General features: G+C 47.3%; 1 protein-coding gene across 4 annotated transcripts in view; it reads left to right on the top strand.

The window, feature by feature from the left end:
* Positions 1-15,521: 15,521 nt before the first annotated feature.
* The window catches only part of ARHGEF7 (Rho guanine nucleotide exchange factor 7), a 139,717-nt gene continuing 132,075 nt past the window's right edge, over positions 15,522-23,163 (top strand). For 2 of the 4 annotated variants that reach the window (XM_028148819.2, XM_028148823.2), the window contains exon 1: positions 15,525-15,858. In XM_028148819.2, the coding sequence (XP_028004620.1) occupies positions 15,694-15,858 (165 nt within the window). In that variant the 5' untranslated portion in view covers positions 15,525-15,693. Of the gene's footprint in view, positions 15,859-23,163 lie in introns of all 4 variants that reach the window. The other 2 variants (XM_054719970.1, XM_008143929.3) reach the window with 2 other exon arrangements.

The following is a 23,163-nucleotide window of genomic DNA, read 5'->3' on the forward strand; positions in this document are numbered from 1 at the left end:
CCGGCCAGGTCATCAGCCGCCCCCTCCTCTCCGGTTCCATCCTCCCCGCAGGCGCGTGTGCTCGTGTCTCCGCCCGTTTCTCCATACCTCAGGCTTTTACGGCTTCCCCGACTGTCCCCGTGGCCTTCTCCTTCCCCCCAGCTGTGGGCATTTCAGTCCGCCAGCTCTCCTGTGGTTCTGGACGATGTCCGTTCTGACCTCTAGTTGTATTTTTGAAATTGTTGTGCCCGGCTGCAGGTTAGGTGTTTAACCTATGCCGCCATCTTGGTTTCCTGCTTCATTCTTTATGCTGAAATAATTTTTGACTGAAATTGGTAGCCCGAACCAATTCTATTCAGTTTTGTGCATCTTACCCTTGTCCACAAATTGGTTTTAGGAGGATTAAAGGCTATTACATATGTAGTAACCTATGAAAAAGCTTAGCTCAGTGGTTAACACAGAAGTGCCCAATAAACAGTGGCCATAATAAATAGGGTATTAGTTTTCTGAGATGCACTAGAGAAGTACCACTACACTGGGCGGCTTAAAACAACAAAAATTCATTGCCTCACGCTTTTGGAGGCTGAAAGTTAGAGCTGTATACTTATGAAGGAATGAGCACAGAGCTTCCATGCCCTCTCTGGGATCACACCTTCCTAGCACCTTCACCTGGAAACTCTCCAGATCCTGCACTTTAGAGATCTTTAGAGATGTTTAGGGAGGATTCATTAGGATGGGTTCCCAGGTCCATCCTAGTTATCTCCACAGTTCTGGGGTACATCATTGGCAATAAACATACTCAGCAACTGACAGTCCCCACCAGGGTGTCCCCAGCATAATGCCACCCACTTACTGTAAATAGAAGATAATCTAAAGAGCTATGATCCTTTTGAAAATGTCAAGAGCACAGGGACATTTTACTTGTGGCTGTTTTACTTGCGGCTGGTAGTTTGGTTCTGAGCATTTGTCCTGGTTTTGGTTCTGCCTCATCGTGTCTAATCTTGGGGTCAGTGCTCAGTGAGGCCACGTGCAATGGAAGCAGCTACCAGGGTCTTGTGGCCCAGGTCCCTGGTGAGGCAAACTTTCTTTTCCTAAGCTGCAGTTGTCACAGCTGCTGTCCTTACTCCCACGCCTTTGGCTCACTACGCTCTCATTCATGTTTTAGGATTCTTCACCAAGTCCCCAAACCACCCCTGGTTAGATGAGGTCATTTTAGAACAATTAGTGCTCTCAACTATTTGTTGAGAAAAGATTTCGAGGATGTGACTTCACGTAGGATTGCATTTCCCTACTTCCCCGGCTCTCTCTGTCTTGATGTGAGGATGTCACTCTGTATTTTTAGGACGTTGTCTGCATGACAATGACTCATCCCATGTTGAGCTCATCTTGCGATGCAGGGCTAGACGGAGCTCACATTATCTCGTTCCATCCTATTGCCTTGCAAAAGGTAAATAAATTTTAAACTGAAAGATGGCAAGTTTAACAGTTTATTTAATATTTCTTGTTCCACAAAAGGGAAACGATCACATTGAATCTCTCTACATAGTATACACATACTTTTCCAATCACAAATAAATAAATTAGTAAATATAAAACTAAGGCTTAGGGGGAAAATATCTCCAAGATGCTCTCAACTCTGCAGCCAAAATCAGAAAGCACATGGCCAACTTTTTCATTATGATAAATTGAAAATCAGAGAAGCAGTCATTTGTCCACGATTACCTAGAATATGATAAAATATCATTAATCCTAAAGCACTCAGTTTATATAGAGAATAACAAAAGACAAATGAGGGAAAGGGGAAGCATGAAATACGATGTGAGTAAAATGTGAGCTCTGCGAGGGCACAGATTACATCTGTCTCATTGATCATTATGTTCCCAGCTCTGGGCACAGTGCCTGACAAATAGTAGGTGCTCAAGAAAAATTTGTTTAACTGCTAATAATAGACAAGAGAAATAGTTCAGTCACCACCTCATCTGCTTTTGCTCATATAAGAGTTGACTCTATAGGACAGAAAAATCATATCTGTCATCCACAAGAAAATGCCAATTCATTGTTATAACTCGGTTATATAAAATTTGAATTATGAGGTAAGGAAATGCAAAGTATGGCAAGAAAACCTGAAACTCTTTGTATATATTCTTCTCTACTTTGCTATTTGAAATACGTTTCTAAAAAGCAGTTAGCTTTATCTGTTGGGAATAGAATTTAAACCTCAAAATACATACAAGACAGGGGAAACAACTCTCTTTCTATACCAGTCAAATGGATTAAAGGCTCACTTTACTCCAGTGTGACCTCATCTTACCTAATTTCATCTGCAAAGACCCTCTCAGCAAATAAGGTCACATTCACAGGTATTGGGGGTTAGAATGTGAATTATCCTTTTGGGGGACACAATGAAGCCCATAACATATATCAAGGGAGGCTCCTTATCCCTCCCTTGGATATGGACCCTGGAGGTTCACAGTATGTCGAGACCCCAGACTCCACCAGCCTCTGGCTCTCTGCCCTTAGACTGGTCACATTGTGGCCCAGCCCTGTCACCTGGCATAGCCCCCTGTGCCCATGGGTGCTGACCTCACCAGCAGAGGCCTCCCCTCAGTGCAGCGCCCACCTTCCCTCAGGACCAAGTGGGTCTCTGGCCCCTCTCAGTGCCTAGTTGCCACCCACCACCCTCTGGGAGCTTTCTCTTTCTCACTTGGCCACATATTGACCCAGGATCCTTTCCTCCTTCCCAGTCCCCAGAGGGCCCCTGAAACCCAGTCAGATTTGCCTCGCCTACTCCGAAAATAAAATATGTACTAGTAGTGGCCTTGGTGAGCCTTTTTCATTTTCTTCCAGGCAGCTCAACTTGCATCCCTCTTCTGTCAAAACACGAGAGATGACTGCCCCCTTGGGGTAAGAGAAGCACTCTGAGTGATTCCGGTGAGTGGCTGAGTGAAAGCATGGATACTTCTCACCAGGACACTCTTTCTCGCCAATCCTCCACAAGTCACTCTGCTAAACATTCATTCTTTAGTTTCCTTCCAGCTGTGTTATGGAAAACAGGGGAAGAAAGAGGAACCAACAGGAAAGGGAGAATAAAATGCACCAAAAGCAAGAGGTAGGAAGAAATAGTAGAATAAAGGAATTAAACAGAGAGGAAGAGAAAACATATCACAAAGAGAGAGAATAAGAAAAGTTTATGAAACAAGTCATATGGAAGTAGCTAGAGTTTATTAAAAATTCTACCAAGTCTTTCTTGTTTAAAATAAATGTATAATAATAATAAGCCAGTCAAAAAAGACAAACCTGCATGACTCCACTTATAGGAGGTCTTAGAATGGTCAGATTTAGAGCCAGGAAGTAATCACAATGATCTCCTCTCAAATGTGGGTATAGAGGTGAAGGGGGCTGGAAGAGGGGAGTGGAGAGTTGTTTAATGGAACAGAGTCTCAGTTTTGCAAGATGAAAAAGTTCTGTTGGTTGCACGACAATGTGACTACATTTAACACTATAAAACTGTACATTTAAAATGGTTAAGATAGTCAATATAATCCTATATAATAAAGAGGTAATATGCAAATTGACCCTCATGCCCTCACACAAGATGGCTGCCCCCATGTGGTCAAAGATGGCCACCACAAGATGGCCAGCAGGGGAGGGTAGTTGTGGGCGATCAGGCCAGCAGGGGAGGGCAGCTGGGGGAGACTGGGCCTGCAGGGGAGGGCAGCTGGGGGAGACTGGGCCTGCAGGGGAGGGCAGTTGTGGGTGACCGGGCCAGCAGGGGAGGGCAGTTAGGGGCAACTGGGCCAGCAGGGGAGGGCAGTTTGGGGAGACCAAGCCTGCAGGGGAGGGAAGTTGGGGGGGGACCAGGCCTGCAGGGGAGGGCAGTTGAGGGGGGACCAGGCTGGCAGAGGAGGGCAGTTGGGGGCAACCGGGCCAGCAGGGGAGCAGTTAGGCATTGATCAGGCTGGCAAGGGAGTGGTCAGGGGATGATCAGGCTGGCAGGCAGGCGAGCAGTCCCAGATTGTGAGAGGGATGTCCAACTGCTGGTTTAGGTCCGATCCCTAAACCGGCAGTTGGACATTCCCTGAGGGGTCCCAGATTGGAGAGGGTGCAGGCTGGGTTGAGGGATACGCCCCCCAGTGCACGAATTTTGTGCACTGAGCCTCTAGTATTATGTATATTTTACAATAATTGTAAAAATTAAAAAATAAATGTGTATTATGTTCTTTGGCTTAACATTTGCCTTTCATCTCTCTGTTTATCTTCCTAGTATAAATTCTTAAAAAAATTTTTTTTATTGATTTCAGAGATGAAGGAAGAGGGAGAGATAGATAGAAACATCAATGATGAGAGAGAATCATTGATTGGCTGCCTCCTGCATGCACCCCACTGGGTATTGAGACCACAATCCAGCATGTGCCCTGACGGGGAATCGAACCATGACCTCCTGGTTCATAGGTCGATGCTCAACCACTGAGCCATGCCGGCTGGGCTCTAGTATTCATTCTTATTCAATGTTTTATTTTCTGTGCTGTGTATTAGAAATTATTCTAGGGGGTGAAAGGGGAATGGCAATCTTCTTTCCACATCAACAAAAGGTTTCAAAAGCGCTGGCGACAAATGTTGAGGGAATCCAAAGGCCAGTCTTGACAGAGAGCATTTGGCAGCCAACTAGGAAGGGAGGGACCAGGCTAGGTTCAGAGTGCACACCGTGACAGGCAGATTCCTCTAGACCTCCAGGAAAGGCTCCTGGGATGGCACCTTCGCACTCCTTCAGGGGCATCAGGGGATGAGTGCCACAGAGAAAAACAGCAAATAGCCGCATTAAGCCAGAGTGCCAACTCGTCGAGATGAAGGAATCGATCATTCATTCCATCCAGTGAAAGCTGTCACTATTTTCAAGCCCTTATGTGGAACTGTGAGTTAAAGATCTATACACTGTCTCCATGGTTCGGAGGTGTTGGAGGTAATTAGCAACCCTCAGTGCTACCGGACGTTTACCAAGGAAAGAATCCAGATGTTGGAAAAACAATGTCAAGCCTGAATCTGGGCCTTTTAACAAGATGTGATGCGTTGCCAGTTGGATTCCAGATCAAGGCACATGCCCGGGTTGTGGGCTCAATGTTTCTCTCTCTCTCTAAAAAAACAAAGAGAAAAAAAATCAATAAAAAATAGTTGTGATGCGGGAGAACCCATATTTATTCTAGAGATGTCCTTAATTCCCTCGGACAACTCAACTCATTGCAGTCAGATGGCTGCACTTGCTTGGGAGCATCTGTTTTGCATTGAACGTTGCATTGCATTGAGCACTAATGTGGAAGCAGATTGCAGAATACGTGGAGTGCAGCCATGGGCTCTTGTTCACGCTGCTTCCCTCTCAGATGACTCTGCATTGTGTCCAGCATGGGGGGCAGAGGGGTTTGGTCCTGTGAGCACCCAGATGGTTAAATGACTAATGGAGTACATAGGTGTTCTGAAATAAAGCTGCAGTGGTTACAGCTCTGTCCAATTACCAGGTATAATTATTATAAGCCCAACTTCTTTTTCACTTTTTCTACTAAGCTTTAATGCCGGTTTGTAACTCCTCTGAGCAAAGGTGGGTGTTAGAGCTAGCAATCATTGTTCTAATTTCCTTTACTGATTCTATCTTGCACTTACTGTGATGGCCAATAGGGGGTGTTGATCAACAGTTTTATTGCTATTCTCATATCTTAAAACGTTAAGAGCAAATTTTGACTCATTTATTAAAAATAAATATTTATTTAACTCCTTGTATCTTATAGGATTTTTATCACTAATTTCACTTATGTATTCTTTAGTCTCAAAACTAATGTTCCCAAATGTCTAAAATAAGCTTCAAAGGATATAGAAATATTTTAAAGCTTATATTTAAATTGAAACATAGCTCAGAAAAGTTTACAAATCATAAATATGCAGCTGGAAATTTTTTTTTTTTACAAAGATAGCACACCCGTGGGACTAACCCCCTAGGTCAAGATATAGAATATTACCAGATTTAACCCAAGGTCAAATTTCCATAGCAAAGGAGAAATCTTTAATACAAATGCCAAACTTCGTCTAAGGCTAGCAATAAAAAAGATTTATCCACAGACATATGAACTAATTGAAAAGTAAAATAGCCCCATCCATCTCATTAAAAGTCATTTACAGAATTATTTTTTATATTTAACTAGTGACCTGGTGCATGAAATTTGTGCATGGGGGGTGTGTCCCTCAGCCTGGCCTGCACTCTCTCCAATCTGGAACCCCTCGAGGGATGTCCGACTGCCAGTTTAGGCCCAATCCCTTGCAATCCTGGACCGCTGGCTCCTAACCGCTCATCTGCCTGCCTGCCTGATTGCCCCTAACCACTCTGCCTGCTGGTGTGCTCGCCCCCAACTGCCCTCCCCCAGTCTTCTTGCCCCCAACTGCCCCCGCTGCTGGCCTACTCGCCCCCAACTGCCCCCCGCCCCCCCCGCTGGCCTGATTGCCCTAACTGTCTCCCCCCTCCCCCCGCCGGCCTGCTCAACCCCTGCCCCCTCTGCCAGCCTGCTCGCCCCCAACTGCCCCCCACCCCACCGCCAGCCTGATCACCCCCAACTGCCCTCCACTCCTGGCCTGATCTCCCCTAACCACCTCTGCCTCGGCCCCGCCACCATGGCTTTGTCCAGAAGGACATCCGGAAGGTCTCCTAGAGGGTTTCCCAGCCTAATTGGCATATTACCCTTTTATTAGTATAGATAGAGGCCTGGAGCATGGGTGGGGGCAGGCTGGTCTGCCCTGAAGGGGGTCTTGGATCAGGGTGGGGGTCCCCTTGGGGGGTGGGGCTGGCCTGGGCGAGGGGCCTGGGGTGGTTTGCAGGCTGGCTATGCCCCCATCGGGGTGGGGGTCCCCACTGGGGGCGGTGCCAGCCAGGGTGAGGGACTGAGGGCCGTTTGCAGGCTGGCCACGCCCCCATCAGGGTGAGGGTCCCTGCTGGGGGGCATGGCCAGCCTGGGCGAGAGGCTGAGGGCTGTTTGGGGGAGGTTTGCAGGCTGGCCAAGCCCCTGGCTTTGTCTGAAAGAATGTCCGGAAGGTCTCCGGAAGGTCTCCCGGTCTAATTAGCATATTACTCTTTTATTAGTATAGATCAGGCGTCCTCAAACTACGGCCCGCGGGCCACATGTGGGTGTTTTTGCCGTTTTGTTTTTTACTTCAAAATAAGATATGTGCAGTGTGCATAGGAATTTGTTCATAGTTTTTTTTTTAACTATAGTCCGGCCCTCCAATGGTCTGAGGGACAGTGAACTGGCCCCCTGTTTAAAAAGTTTGAGGACCCCTGGTATAGATACTCCATTATAAAAATTGATATGCTGTATTGTTTTTAATCAATTGTGAACTGATAAAAGTTATAATGGTAACACAATCTAGGATAGATATTTTTGACTCCTAGAACTTTATGATCACATTTAAAAATATATATTACTATTTACATATATATTTTTTTCTCTAGGAAGTATGCTAGAGTGATTAATAAAAGTTATTTAAATATAAAAGTATATTACATTAAGATAAATTCTGTGGAGAAAGTATATTAAAATATAAATTTAAGGAAAAAAGTAAAATGACAGGCTTTTAAATAACTTTTCAGTCTTTTTTTTGTTGTTGTTGTTAACCCTTACCCAAGGATATTTTTTCCATTGATTTTTAGAGAATGGAGGGAAGGAGGAGAGAGAGAGAGAGAGAGAGAGAGAGAGAGAGTAACATTTGATGTGAGAGGGACACATCAATTGGTTGCGCCCCGACTGGGGGCTGGGGATTCAGCCCTTCAGTCTGCTGGTCAGTGCTCTAACCCAAGCACGTCAAACTCGTAGCCCACTTAGCAAAACTGGCTAGGGCTTCAGTGTATTTTTAAATGGATAATGGTGGGTATGACATTTTTATGGTATATAGGTTCCACTGGATACTGTTAAAGGAACAATGTGAGTTTATTTTTAAGTCAGTGTTTATAATACACTGAAAATTACATCCTTTGCAACTATTTTAACTTGTAATAAAACTTTTAGGTGTCAAATTAAAAATATGCAAGGCTATAATAGTTTTTCATGAGTAAAAATATATGAAAACCACTGCTCATAACCCGGGCGTGTAATTGGCTTGGTGGCTGTATTTTTGGGGTGCAGCAGGGCAGGTGTCAAATACTTTAGTCACATGGCCCATTGTCTGGATATAAGTGTTCCATTGTATTCTCACATAGCTGTCCTGGGTGGCTCCGCCTCGGGAGGGCTGTAAATGCACCTGTGTTGAGGGCTGCTGTTGTTTTGTAATAGTAAATGTAAACTGGAGGAGAGACCACTAAAAATAAGTGTAAGGTATTCAGGCACATGGAGAATAATGTTAATGTACCAATGGAAATGAAAAGTTCTACTCCGTAAGTCTGGGTTTTGGACACCTGGGTTACTAATAAATTCCTTGTGTAAAAATGGGTCTGTACATCTTAACTTTGCTCTATGCTTGTCATGGAAATTGTCCATATAGCTTGAGTTTTTTTGTACGTAAAGGAAAGATCATTGAGCTGACAAGTAGGTCAATCCAATACTTTTATCCACCCTATTAGCTTATTCAGAAGCTGTGGTGATTGTGACATATGGAATAGATATGACTGAAAATAGGTTCTCTTGCTCCTGGGCCTGTACTGAAACCTGTGTCCCCTCCCTCTTTCCCTGAGGCCCTAGAGGTGGGACATGGAGAGAGGCTGCCCTTCAGAGTTGGTGGCGACAGATTCTGTGGTGCAGCCTCAGGTTAGCTGGCAAACAGCCGCAAGAGGCCAGCGCAGACAGGAAAGGGCCTGGGCTCCTTACCACCACCCCAGCCACGAGCATCGATTTGCCTTATGGTTGACCCACAAGCACACATCAATGTTGAACTGGTTCGGAGGGGAAACAGAGAAGATGGGACAGCCCCAGCCAGTTTGGCTCAATGGATAGAGTGTTGACCTGTGGATTGAAGGGCCCCAGGTTCGATTCTGTTCAAGGGCATGTACCTTGGTTGCAGGCATGATCCCCTGCCCTGGTCGGGGTGTGTGCGGGAGGCAATCAATCCATGTGTCTCTCTCAATTGATGCTTCTTTCCGTCTCTCCCCCTCCCTTCCTATTGATTTTTTCTAAAAATCAATAGAAAAAAATATATCCTTGGGTAAGGATTAACAGAGAAGTGGGACATTCTCAGACCAAGGTTTGGCAGAGTCTTGCCAGAAGGTGGTAACTTATCTGTAGAAATATCGAAGTCTGATCCCAAACTTTGCAGGACTGGAAACTAGAATTTGGCCATGTATAGGATTGGGTGGGTCCCATTGAACCAACCCTGAGATAGGTCTAGACCAGTGGTCGGCAAACTGCGGCTCTGTTGACTAATGAGTTTGCTGACCACTGGACTAGACTAAATGTTACCGTGTAATTGGAAGCTGTGAGGATTAGGCAATTGTGGCATATTGTGTGCAAAGAGGTAAAGGGTAGTATATGACAGTGGTTGGCAAACTCATTAGTCAACAGAGCGGCAAACCGTGGCTCGCGAGCCGCATGTGACAGTCATGGGAACTAGCCATTCAAGTCTTCTTGCCCGCTCAAGTGGCCCCCTCTTGGGAGGTCTTCGAAAGAAGCCAGACAGCATTGCCTCTGCTCGGGCAGCGTTGAGTGGATAAACCCTCACGGCCAGTGCCCACAAGCTCCCCAGCCCAGTGTCCATGGCTGGCCCATGTGCTGCCAAGAAGGCTGGGGTCTGTTTGCCTGGCCACGTTCTCCCCTATCAATCCCGAGCTCAGGACAGCTTCTTGCTCCTTGGGCTCCAAGGTCTAGCGGGGTCACGCTGACTTCCCCGTGTTGTCAAAATGTTCTCTTTTATAGTAAACTGCCTCTGGTCTATTCATAAGCTGGCCTCAATAGGATGAAAACAGAAATTGCTTTTATTCCTTTGCTCCACCGCCCCTTTCAACAGCTCTGTACCCCCTTCCTTTGTGGGCACCCCAGAAACACACGGGAGGAGATCTGAAGTCTGAACCCAAACTTTGCAGGACAGCTTTTCTGGGGCTGACAGTTATTAAGAATCACATCTCTTCAGTATAAAAAAATGCAGTCTATTCTAATATGAAGCCTCCCATTTCTCACTTAATTGTAACCTTCTCTCCTACCCCCGCCCAGTCCCAACCTTGACCGAGGAATGGGGAAGTGGGGCTCTTTGGCTGCTTGCTATTTCCCACCTGGATCTTCTCCTTGACCCAAGCACCACACTACCCCTGGCTTCTCTGGATGGCAAGGGAGAGGACGGGAGAGCCGTGAAGACAGGAAGGTTCCTATTTGTAGGTAGAATTGGCGTCTTCTGACATGTGGACGTGCTGGTGTGGGCCCTTACAAGACGTGACGGCCCTGCAGCGGACACCCCTCCACCCCCGGACCTCCATTTCCCTGGTGTTCAGGGTGCCTCTAGCAACTGGGCTCTGAGCATCAGGGGATCCTTCCCCAACACACAGATCCTGCTTTTGGTGTTGTCTCTTCTTTCCAGAGGCCTGCTACAGAGGTGGCCCTTCAGGGGTACCCATGTCTGGATCCAACGCCCTCCCCAGCTCCAGGGAAACGTAAACACTCCCTGACCCACCACACTCAGGACACCAGCTGTTCCCAAGGCAGCCACACGCTGTCACGACACCCCACCAACCCAGGGAGCGAGTGACACTCTGAGTGGGTCCCCAGCTCTGCTCTCTTGAGCACACGCCTTCCTCTCTAGGGTGGGAAGAGAAAGCCTCAGCACCCCTTCCAAATGAAGCTCCGCTCTGCTGTCCAGCCCTTAAATTCTCAGCCTTCTCTTGTTTAGCCTGGAGGTGAGTGATGAGGGGGACTGGCAGAACCCTCACTTCAGTGTGCCCCTAGGACCTTATTCTAGAATGTGGGGTCCCCAAGCATTTCTCTTTACCAAGACAGCTGCTCTCTTGTGTTTCTCCTTTTGCTTAATTTTTCTAATGGGCTGATTATCCCATTCCGCATTTTCTCGACTCTAAATGTTACTTAAAAATTTCCTGAGCTCTGCATCTCAACCGTCTTGCCCCTGGCTCTGACTGCATGTTCCACTCTTTCCGTTCCTATGTCAGCAAGGGTCCCACCAGGAGAACAGACGCCACACTGGTCATTTGAATGGATAGAATTTAGGCTGAGGAACTGTTGTTGACTATGGGGTATCGGAGGACGGTCAAGGGGCACTGAGGCTGCATGGGGTGATTAAGCTGGAGGCAACTGCCAACCAGGGCTGGGAGAAACCAACGGGGAGCTTGGGCCACCAGGACTGAAAGCTGGGGACAGGCCTGGCAGAGCTGGCAGACCTCTGCGGGGAGGGGACACCAGGCTGCTGGTAGCTCAGAGGACACGGCCAAGAGGCTGGGGCCCAGCCCTCTGGAGAGGGGTCTGTCCCCTTGTGCTGGAGCTTGCTTCTAGGAGGTGGGGATAGACTGGAGACCACCACACGCAGCCTGTGCCCGGGGGAGGGGTGGCAGAACAAGCAAACAGGAAGGCATCTCAGCTTCCTGCCTGCTGCCTTCTAGGCCCTCTGTGCGTGTCCACCTCTGGGAGACTTACCCAGGAGCAGCTGATGGAGGAGACCGGAGGTATGCAGGGTCCCAGTCCCAGCGAGACAGAGTGGGGTGTAGAGCAGGCGTCCTCAAACTACGGCCCGCGGGCCACATGCGGGTGTTTTTGCCGTTTTGTTTTTTTACTTCAAAATAAGATATGTGCAGTGTGCATAGGAATTTGTTCATAGTTTTTTAAAACTATAGTCTGGTCCTCCAACGGTCTGAGGGACAGTGAACTGGCTCCCTGTTTAAAAAGTTTGAGGACCCCTGGTATAGAGGATGGGTAGTAGCGCCATGACAGGTAGGATTCCTTTTTAGGGAATGATGCAACTCAGTTCTGTCTTTCCGTGTTCTAGAATCTAGACCGTCACCATCACACTGCCGGAAACACCGGGTCTTCCAATCTTGGAAATAATAATTAAGCACAGAGTTCAGAATCAAAATTCCTCACTATTCTCAGCACCTCAGTCATGGTCCCCTCTGCCCTTTTGCTGGTGTTCAGTGATAGTCATCACATAAATAATTCTGGCTATATTTTCTACATAGTTATTTCACACATCATATTTACCATCTCAACTGATTTCAAGATGAGCCATAAAGTTACAACGCTAATTTACCAAGCCTTTTCCAACGATACAAATATTTTTCAGTTTTCCACATTAATAGATAATGGTGCTATGAAACCATGTGTGCATATTTTTTTCTTCACTGGACGTATTTCTGTATCCTCACACTTTCCTTCTGTGTTATTTTGCCTCATGTTGAAATTACTTGCTATCCCACATCCATATCTCATTAGAACCATCTCTGCTCAGCCTAATGTCTCCATCTTTCCACATTCTTTCCCAATCCCTTTGCTTAATTACTTTTCTACTGGATTTGTCATTACAGCCCTTATTAACTTTAAAAAAAAATCCTATTTCACTTGGTTACCTTCATCTTTACTCAGTTTTCTTAAGCTAAGAGGACCACCTCCATCAGGAATTGTTCTGTGCTGAGTGAAGCTTCTTCACCCCAGGCAAACTTGCTCACTGTCCAGGCTGAATCTTAATGAAATTTGGTACTTGGACAAGCACATAAGGTCCTGTTCCCTATGGGACATCTCTATTTTCAATAATTAGTGGCTTCTAAAAATTGGGTTTCAATTAATCGAAGCCATAATTCCTTGGATGTGTCTTTTCTGAAATAAGTCAAAAGAACAGAATATGGGGGCAATTAAAAATGTTTCCCTTTGGAAAGCAACATTACATTCAAATGGATGAAGCCATTTATAAAGAAAAAAAAATTCATGTAAGATTGATTTTGCTGTCCCAGTATAAAATATATCACTATTTATGTGTGGTATCTGCTTCTTTCCTTTTCAAAAAGTATTTCTCCAACAGAATTTTAAAAAAATGTTTTGCATGGAATATAGATAAAAATATCAATGGGCATTTTATATTTTTTATTTTTATTTTTTCGCGGTGTCTGTGCCTCGCGCAGCGCTGGGACGGGCAAGGGCGCCCCCTTCCCCCCCCTCCCCCGGGGCCGCCAAGGGCTACTCTACCCCTCGGTTCTGGCCGCCGGGAGCAGAGGAGCTCTGGGCGGGCAAAGCTTGAGGGGACTTATTTTTTATATTTTTATTTATTTCAGAGAGGTAGGGAGGAGGAGAGATAGAACCATTAATGATGAGAGAGAACCATCGATTGGCTGCATCCTGCACGCCCCTCACTGGGGATCGAGCTCACAACCTGGGCATGTGCCCTGACTGGGAATCGAACTGTGAACTCCTGATTCATAGGTCAAGGCTCAACCACTGAGCCATGCCAGCAGGCCTCCATGGTTATTTTAAAAGAAAAAACAAAGCACCACTCACTTTTAAAGCCAATGTTTATTTTAGACTTTACAAGATATCGATAGATCGATAGAGCCCTCTTGCCCAGTTGTCTATTCCTGTCTCCATTATGTTATACTAGAGGCCTGGTGTACAAAATTTGTGCATGGATAGGATCCCTAGGCCTGGCTGGCAATCCAGGGGCCTTCCTTCATTCCACGCTGCCCCCTGGTGGTCAGCACATGCCATAGCGAGTGATCAAATTCTCAGTCTCTGGAGGTCGAACTCCCCAGGGGACACTTTGCATATTAGCCTTTTATATATATAGAAGACAGTACCCAATCAAGGGCACTGAGAACAACACTCACTGGTATCCCTGAGGTAAATTCACATGATGGAGAAAATAGACTTGTAAGACATTTGTTTTCCAACAAGCCTTGTCTGTTACAGCATCATTAGGATTTATGCACCTTCCCCCCAAATTATTGGAATAGTTTAATGTTCAAATGCCTGTTGCTTTTTTTAAAAGTAGGTTTACAACAATGTACAAAAAATAATTTATTTAAAGTAATAGGAAAAAATTAAGTGTATCAGGTAATACACTAAATCTGAATGGACTTTTATTTTAAAAAAAGATACTGTCAAACAGGCATAAAAAGAAACCACAGCTCATGCTCTTTACACATCTAACTCACGACGAAGTGGTGAAGAAAAGTTGAGAGTCAGCGGCCAGGGAGGAGCACAGGTGAGGAGGTGCAGCGGGCACAACAGGCACAGCTGTCATCCATTCTGTCGGGGACCCGTGTACAGTTGGGACCGGGCATGGGCATGTTCTGAGGGCACAGTAAGCTATTGACACAAATGACCCAGACCTGTCTCCATGGGTTGGACTCCCAATACTCCCCAGCTCTCAGGAATTGGATGGAGGAAATGGACATACATGAACACCTCCACACCCAGCTGCATTTAGGAAGAGGCTCGCGTCCTTGGTTAGCATATGCACATGCCAGTGTCCTTGGTGGTTTGAAGAAGCTTGTTCATTGCGCGTCATTTGAGTTCTTTAGGTCTAGCCCGCACAGGTGCACAGCATCTCGTCCAAGAGCGTGGCCAAGTGCCCTGTTTGGACTGAGCTGTTGTCACAGTCCTTCCTTCCAGATTATCTGCACAGACAGTTTAGGCTCTGCTGTTTTCTTGACCTTCCTCCCACAGTGTTTGAAACGTTGCCATCAATTTAAAGTGGAATAGCTCCAAGGTTTCTTTCTGGTCCTGGAGAGTGAGGTCACAAGAGAGCAGAAGTGGGGCCTCCCAGCAGGGGGCATACGTGACACCCGCTCCGCAGCTGTGTGTGTGTGAGGGGGGGGGGGGGGAAAGGGGGGAGAAGGATTGTTGCGGGGGGGTGTCCACACCTCTCCTCCCCAAGGATCGCAGCAGCGTCCTGCAAATCAATTCCTCCCCAAATCAGACCCATCTGGTTAAGATTCAATTATCATTTGTGTTCGGTAATTATTGGCTTGCAAGGGAGCGGGGAGAAGCAAACGTCTGGCTTTCAGCACCCCGCCCCCAACCTCTTGAAATAAAACTGGCAAAAATGAAGAGAGCATTCTGGGAGGCATTTAATAATTTAAACACTCATAAATTTAAAAAAATATATAAATAAAGCGTTCCCAGTCCTTCAAGAAGGGGAGAGGGCGGCGGAAGAGACGGTAGTGAGCGGAGTCCGGAGGGGGATGCGCTTGGGCCCGGCGGGGCGCAAACGGTTAAAGGCGCGCGCCGCCCGCGGATTGGGAGTCCCGGCGAGAACCTCGCTGGCCGGCGGGCTGTGGCCTCCTGGAGGTCACCGGGCCCTTGGGGCTGGGGCCCGCCGCCCGCCGCCCGCCGCGCAGGTGCGGACGCGCGCGCACTGCCCGGCCCGGGGGTGGAGGGAGCGCGGCGGCGGGGCCCGAGCGTGGAGTGCGTGTGCGGCCGGGGGGCCGGGCACGGGGCTGCTCCCGCGCGGCGTCTTTTCTTCTCCTCGCAGTGATGTCATCGACAGCAGCGGCTGGGAGCCGGGAGGCGGCGGCGGGGGCGGCGCTGGGCGGCCGCCGCAGGTTCATGTGCTTGTAATGAAAAGGCACTTGACAGTCGGCCAGGACGCACGCGAGGGAGCGCGAGCCGGCCGGACCGCGGCGCCGCCCGAGCCAATCGCCGTCGTCGGCCTCTCCATGGGCGAGCAGGAGGAGGGGGCGGTGAGCGCTACCCGCCGGGCCGCGGCCGCTCCGAGGTGAACGGCGCGGAGACCGGCTCGCGGCGCGGGGAGGCCGGGCGCGCCGCCGCTATGAATTCCGCCGAGCAGACCGTTACGTGGCTCATTACCTTGGGGGTGCTAGAGTCGCCCAAGAAAACCATCTCGGACCCGGAGGGCTTCCTGCAGGCGTCTCTGAAGGATGGAGTGGTCCTCTGCAGGCTGCTGGAGCGCCTGCTGCCCGGGACCATCGAGAAAGTGAGTGTCCCCGGGCCCACTCCCCCCACGGCGGACAGGCCTTGGCGGTGGGAGCCCGAGGCGGTGGGAGGCCCCGCGCCCCGCCTCGCCTCGCCCGAGATGCGCAGAGACGCGCGGGTGCCGGGTCGCTCGCGTAGGCACCTGGTGGCCGCGCGGGGCTGGGAGAGCGCGGGGCGCGGCGGAGCCCACGCGTCTCCTTTGTGCGCGGACCCGGGAACGCGGCCCGCGCGGGGGGCGCGCTGGCGGCGCGAGGACCCAGTGGCGGGAGTTCGGGGCGCCATTGTGTGCGGTGTGGGCTGGGGAAGGGGTTCCAGGCCGCGTACTAGGGGAACGACCCCGGGGAGGCCCGAAGGAAAGGGGAGCGCTGTGCACCGCCCAGAGGTAGAGTCGCCCCTCTCCGTGACCCGACCCGAAAACCGTGCTCCAGCGACGCGCACCGCTTCCTCAGAGGCTTTGTTTGACCAGCTTTTGTTGGTGGTATTGTATGAGAGTTCCGTCCCCCATTTAATTGACCAATTGCTATGCATTTTTTTTTTAAAGATGCATTCATCAATAGCTGAGGGCTGGGTTGTGAAATGATTTATTGCTCTCCCCACGAAAAAAATGCCTCCCGTCTCCAAGCCCAGAGGGTGGCAAACACGGGGCTGGAAAAGCCTTGGCATTCTTCAAGGCTGGCTTAAAACTCCAGATATCATTTCCAGGTTCCTACCTGATTTTGAACAGAATCCCCAGCCCTACAGACCCTGCTTCTCTTCTTCGTGACTGGTGGTTTCTTTCCCCTGGGCTGGAGTGTGAACCTTGACCTGCATCTCTGCGAGTGATTAAAGTTTGCTTTCCTCTCCCACAGCTGACAAAGCAGGGGTGAGGGGAGAGAAGCGCTTTTAAAACCAATGTGTTCCCTGTATTTCAAAAACACTACAGTCTTAAGATCCAATTTTTTTGGATGCAATACATAATCTTAAGATCCACAATTACTTAAAAGGTGTTAAAATGTAAAAGTTGAAGTACACCATGACTAGGGAAAACTATTTAATTTTAAAAATGGGTTTATTGATCCCAAATGCACAATAACAATTTGCTAATAAAAATATTAGGTGACTTTACAAAGTAAAATGTTTTATCTTATAAGCTTGTGCATGTCCTGGTGCTACATTTTAAAGGTCAGAAAATATTTAATTTGAATTTCCCGTGCATACTAGTTTTAGGTACTTTTTTTCCTTACTTGGAATGTATTTATGAAAACAGAATCTGCATTTTAGAATGAATACCTGCCAGCCTGTCCAGGGAAGAAAAAATGTTGTTTATAAATGAACCTGATGTCACAATAAAATTATGATTTAAGACAGGAATAAGGAGCAGGATTTAACTTTCAAGGCACTCATTTGGATATCAGAACCTCTGGTAATAAAAGACAGATGTTGAAAAGAATGGGAAATGCATGCATGCTAAGTTTACCAAAATAGGCTTATATGAAATACTGTTCATTTCTAAGAGTGAAGCTTTAAGAAACTTCATGTGCTGTCTAGAAAAAAAACATATCACTATCAACATATGTTATTTGGCATATTAACTACATTAATATTGATTGACAGATTTCAATAATAATTTTCTTTTAAATTCTAGAAAGGTTTTCTTAGAACATTGTAGTGTGCCTTTCATCTCTAACACAACAAAGACAGGAATGAATAAAATGCTTAGCTTGCCAAAGCCAAATTGAAACAATCCAACATATTCTAAAACTATGGTCATTTGGAAATTTCTTATATTGCAGCTATCCCTGTATTCCCCCAGGCCCCAATTGGTTTGTTTTAGACTGACACTATCAGTGAAAGTTTAACATGAAAGGAGCCAATTATAGACAGAGCTTCTGATTTTCTGTGGTTCAAAGGTAGGTTTTTAGAGTAAAATATTAGCTATTCTCTGCCTCTGAAAACCTTGGGGTTCAGAAGTCCCATAAGCCTTTTCCACTTTCTGAGAAAAGTTATTTATTTGAGCTTTGGGATGTTTGCGTGCACACCAAATAATATAGGCCACAAAGCACACATGCTGAACAGCTTTCCCTGAATGTGGGAATGTTAGGGTGTTGTTTTTTTTTTCTCCTTAAAAAGAAACATTTGGAAACTGAACTGAATATTCACATGGAATTGAAAGTATCTTAACTTTACCCCTGTTTGCCACATGAACACACTGACAACTGGTCAATGGGGGTGTCAGCAGCCTGCAACTTAACATTTGCAAATTCATCATTTAAAACTTGGAACCATTAGAGTGGGGATACTGCATAATTAAAAGTTTTGTGATGGCTCAGATTTCCCATGTGCCTTTTATTAAGAAACACGCCCTAATGTGTTTCTTACATTAAGCTGATATGTTCTATTTTCGAGCCAGTAAAAGGGTGGAGAACCGAGAGTACATTCATTTGGTTCAGATTGTTCTGCTCACTTTTAAAAAGTTTTTTTTTTTGTTCAGGTTCTCCTTTATGCAGTTCTTTTTATTTAAGGTGGAAGGTTGGATAGGAAAAGAGGGGATTATAAACGCAGGGAGAGGAGTTCAGAAAAGAGATACATTTCATGATGGCTGAGGATAGGTTCTCTGCTGTAGGGGAGTGAAAAGTGGGAGTTACAGTCCCAAATCTTCGTGTATGAGGATCCTACACTTTGATTTTCTCAGTAATGACCAGGATGCTCTGCTGACCTACCCACACTGTTTGCTTCCCTGGTTCCTCCTGTGATGAGAAATACACAAAGGCCACAGAAGGCATTGAGCTCATAGAGTTAACACTAAACATCCCTAGACTATGAAGTCACAGGGGATGAAATCAAGATACAGAAGTTTTAGAAGATGGAACATTAATGTAAAATCAGTAAAACACCTGAAAATAGTGAACATCATGAAATGCTGCTTGAATTTTACCTGTAGATGAAGTTGCTTGATTCACCATGAAAAACTCAAGGAACCCGGTTCTTTCTCTCCATGCTCAGAGCACATAGTAATCCATAGAGTGCTGCACAGGAGACACTCCATCAACCTAATATTTGTGGGATATACTTGAAAGCCAGATGCTACCTTTCTGGTCTTGCTGGGTGTCTTGGGTGTGCAAGTGTGTATGCATTTAAACTGTTTTAAACTGTTGGGCTGAGTATTAGTGACCTGGGCTGCTGGGACAAAGTACCACAGACCAGGCAGCCTAGACAGCAGAACTTACTCTCTCTCTCTTTTTTTTTTTTATATTTTATTGATTTTTTTACAGAGAGGAAGGGAGAGGGATAGAGAGTTAGAAACATCAATCAGCTGCCTCCTGCACACCCCCTACTGGGGATGCGCCCGCAACCAAGGTACATGCCCCTGACCGGAATCGAACCTGGGACCCTTGAGTCCGCAGGCCAACGTTCTATCCACTGAGCCAAACCGGTTTCGGCAGAATTTACTCTCTCACGGCCCCGGAGGCAGATGCCCCAGACCAAGGTGTAAGCAGGGCCGGCACCCTCTGCAGGCGCTAGGGGAGGACCTGTCCTGGCCTCTCCTAGGCTTCTGGTGGTTCCTTGGCTTGTGGTAGCACAGCCACAGTCTTCCCACGGTGTTCCCCTGTGGTCGCTTCTCTGCACTCACACCTTCTCTTTCTATAAGGACCCCCGTCATTGAAATAGGACCACCCTGCCCCAGAATGATCTCATCTGCAATGACCTTGTTTCCAAATAAGATCACATTCTGAAGTATTGGGTGGTTAGGACTCCAATCTTTTTGGGGCACATGATTCATTGTATAACAGGTTGCACAATACGTTTGAGCCAAGTCCATTTATGAAGTACTTGTCTACCTGCAAGTGCCAGGTGCTGTGGGAGCTAAAAGACTAAAAAACAGGCCCTTGGGGGTTTTGTTGAAGGAGAAAATACAAATATAAGGATATGAACCATATGAGAGAGAAGGAAATCAAAAGTCGTAAAGTCCCGTGTAGATGAAAAGAGCAGAAGAATTAAGGAATCCAAGGAGACTGCATTTGAGCTGTCCAGCCTCTGATAATTTTTTTGACACACGGGTTAGACAGCGGTCGCCAACCCGTGGTCCGTGGGGTCCGGAAGACTGACAACCGCTGGATTAGAATATTGTTCATATTTTCCTAAACTGTGATCTGGAAGTCCTAGGGATCTTCCACAGCGAAGAAAACCAGTGAATTCTGATACAGCATAGGAAAAAGACACTGCTGTTTCCTAATTGATCCACAGCTCGCTTTCTGGTCAGTCCTAGGATTCTGGGGTTGTTGGTTGGGGATGGGGGTGGGAAGAGACATGAAGTCTCAGTAGGTGCTGGACAGCAGTTCGAAGTGCCCGCTGTGAGAAACTTACCTTTTCCTAGGCCCTTTGCCCTAAGAACGTGGTCAGTGATGGCAGTGTCGGGTGGTGGTGAGAGTCCCGCTTTGCTTTGGAAGGCCTGTGCCTGAGTGGTTCATAAATACTTCTTGACTGGCTGGTAAAGCACTTAGAGAGAAGGTTCTAGGTATACCACGTGTTACCTCCTACTGCATTTGTATAGAGACTTCTTCACACCTTGCAAACTGAATTATTGGTTATAGCAAGTTGCTTCTAAGGAGACTACCTAAGGTTTCAGAATAGTTAACTTCGCAGTCATAAACATCTGCTTTCGAAGCACGTGACTTTAAAGTAGTAGGATCTCAGCCCTGCGCCAGGGTGATTCCGGTTTGGGGTGTTAGGCCCAGAGAAGAGGGCAGTTGTAACTGCATTTGCTGGCTCATTCAACGTAAAGCAAACAAACCTGAATTCAGTTTAATTGGGAACGCCTAAAGTGATTTCCTGAGAGCCACACTACACATGCTGTCGTGTTTCTGTGGGCATCACACATGTGCACACACTCGCACAAATGTTTGCACACTCACACATGCATGCACATCTGACTGGGTTTGGAGGACACCCGGGGAAAGGATCACGAGATGGCCTTGGTCAGTCAGGGGCAGCTGCCTCCAGGAACTCTGGAGGAATTCAGCTTTTGTGCTATCCCATGGCCTCATTCTATGAATAGAAATAACACCTGTAACCGCCTTGTATTTTCATTTCTTTAAGCACTGCCTGCCTTGTCTTTGTATAGATTTTTTTTTTTTTTAAAAAGTGCGCCCTGCGTTGCAGGCACTGTGCTAAACGGATGATCCGCTGTCATCTCATGTCACATCCATTTCACAGACGAGAACACTGAGGCCCAGCAGTTTGCTGTGCCCAGGTCACCCAGCTGGCACATGGACGCAGAATATTCCAACCCAGGTCAGCCTGCTGCCAGAGCCCCATAGCGATGACAGTACTGCCACCAGTTGCGTGCTGGCTGCCCAACCTGCGCTAAATCGGGAAGATAGGTGGTCATGCCTTCAGGAATTACAAGGCATGTCGGAAAGACAGGCAGACAACGTGAAGGACCACAGCGGGTAGAACAGAGTCCAGGGCTGGATCGTGTGGCATGGACTGCCAGTCAGCAGGGCTCCCAAGGAGGAAGGGGCACAGTGGGGACTCTCAGGAGGTTCGGGGAGGCAGCCCGCAGTAAGAGCAGTGCTCCTCCCTGGCTGGACAGGAGTTCAGAGACAACTGGAAAGAGGACACGCAGCTCTAGGGAGCACTGCCCTTGGGGTATGGCCTTGGGAAAGTTCACTTTGAGCCTTCTCATTCATTCCACGTGAGGACATCCCATCCTAGGACTTCAGTTAAGCTCTAACTCTGGTACCTGATAACCTTCACTGTGGCTCCTGGGCCATCTGACTCTGAGTGTATCGGGTGTCCATCTACACCAAGATTTAAAACAATATAATGTAATATAATATAAATTCACACACATATATACACATGTATATGTAGATAATAAACTTTTAAAATGAAAGTACTGTATATGTATATATTTAATTGATTTCTTTTCCCTTCAGAGGAAACTGCTCACTGTAAAAAATAACAATTGGAGGGGCCTTGGCGGGGGGCGGGCGGCACAGGAGTGGTGGTGGGAAGAGCTGTTAGTTCTTGTTTGGTGGGGGTGTCTCTAACTTTGTGGATTGGAGTCATGTGGGAGCTGGAGTTGCCCTTGCCTCTCACTGTCAGCAAAAGGCAGCAAAGGCACACCATCCCTCTAGGACTCAACTCTGCCATGGGCAACGTCAGGGGCTGGGAGGTTCAGTGGTCCCCCAAGACTTACTGGTCCCTCTTGGAACCACTGTAAGATGGGGTGGGCCCAGTATGTGCTCTGGAGTCATCCATTTGCTGTGTGAGCTTGGGCAACCTGCCTAACTTCTCTGAGTAATGATTTCTTCCTCCTGAAAACGAGATTAATGATACATGCCAGGAGGAGTGGTAAATGAGGAGATAGATGTGAGGGGTTTTGTGCAGTGCTGGGTGCAGGAGGGCCTCAGCACACGGTAGTTATTATTATTTTACACTGAAAACTTTTCCTGCCATGTCCAGGAAAACTCTGGATTTGAACCTCAAGACCACCAAAGCCCAAGAATACCTCTTCACTCTAACAGCAGGGAGGATTCTTGCAACGTTAGGGGGCCTGGCGACCCTCCCTTCCCACTCTGATAGCCCCCCGTTGTCTGGGTTGGTGGGAGCACTGAATTTGGTTTCCAGGGCCCTCTGGTGAGCACCAGGCCCCTGTGCAGCTGCTGGGTGTGCACAGCTGCTGGCTCAGAGGGGCCAAAGGGCCAGGCTGGGAGGCTCAGGTTTCACGTATATAGAGTTTCCTGCTTGAGAAGGGCCAGGAATCACAGATGGGCAGTGAGGGCCTGGGCAGCCCGTGCCGTGTCTGCAGAGGGAGGGGAGGGTGCTGGGGCTGTCCCTGGGCCCCGTGTACACCTTCCGACCTTTCCCTCCATCACTTCTACCACGTTAGGTCAGGAGAAGTTATTTCCTGGTGTTTTTGTATTTCTAACCTCAGCTCTGAGTTTTTAGTTTTATGAACCACACTGGCAGTTCTCAGCCGTTTTTGTAGGCTGGTGCTGTGTCTACTTATAGCCTAAAGGCCAGGGAGAAAGGGTAAGGATGTTTACATGGGATGTGTGAAGATGCATTTCCAACACATTTGTTTAAATTACTTAAAGTTAATTAATGTATTTATTGGATTCCTACTCTGTGCATGCTCGTGTACACATCATATGCACAGAAACACACACGTATTTACTGGGTTCACATTATGTGCATGCTGCTAGTGTGTTATATAATATACACAGAAGCACATGCACACACACATGCATGTTTTCTGTACCACCTTTTCAGGCAGGTCATAAGGGAAACCATAAGGCCTTAAGTGCGAAGCGTTTGTGAA

The sequence above is a fragment of the Eptesicus fuscus genome, chromosome 8, assembly GCF_027574615.1.
Source record: "Eptesicus fuscus isolate TK198812 chromosome 8, DD_ASM_mEF_20220401, whole genome shotgun sequence".
NCBI lineage: Eukaryota > Metazoa > Chordata > Mammalia > Chiroptera > Vespertilionidae > Eptesicus > Eptesicus fuscus.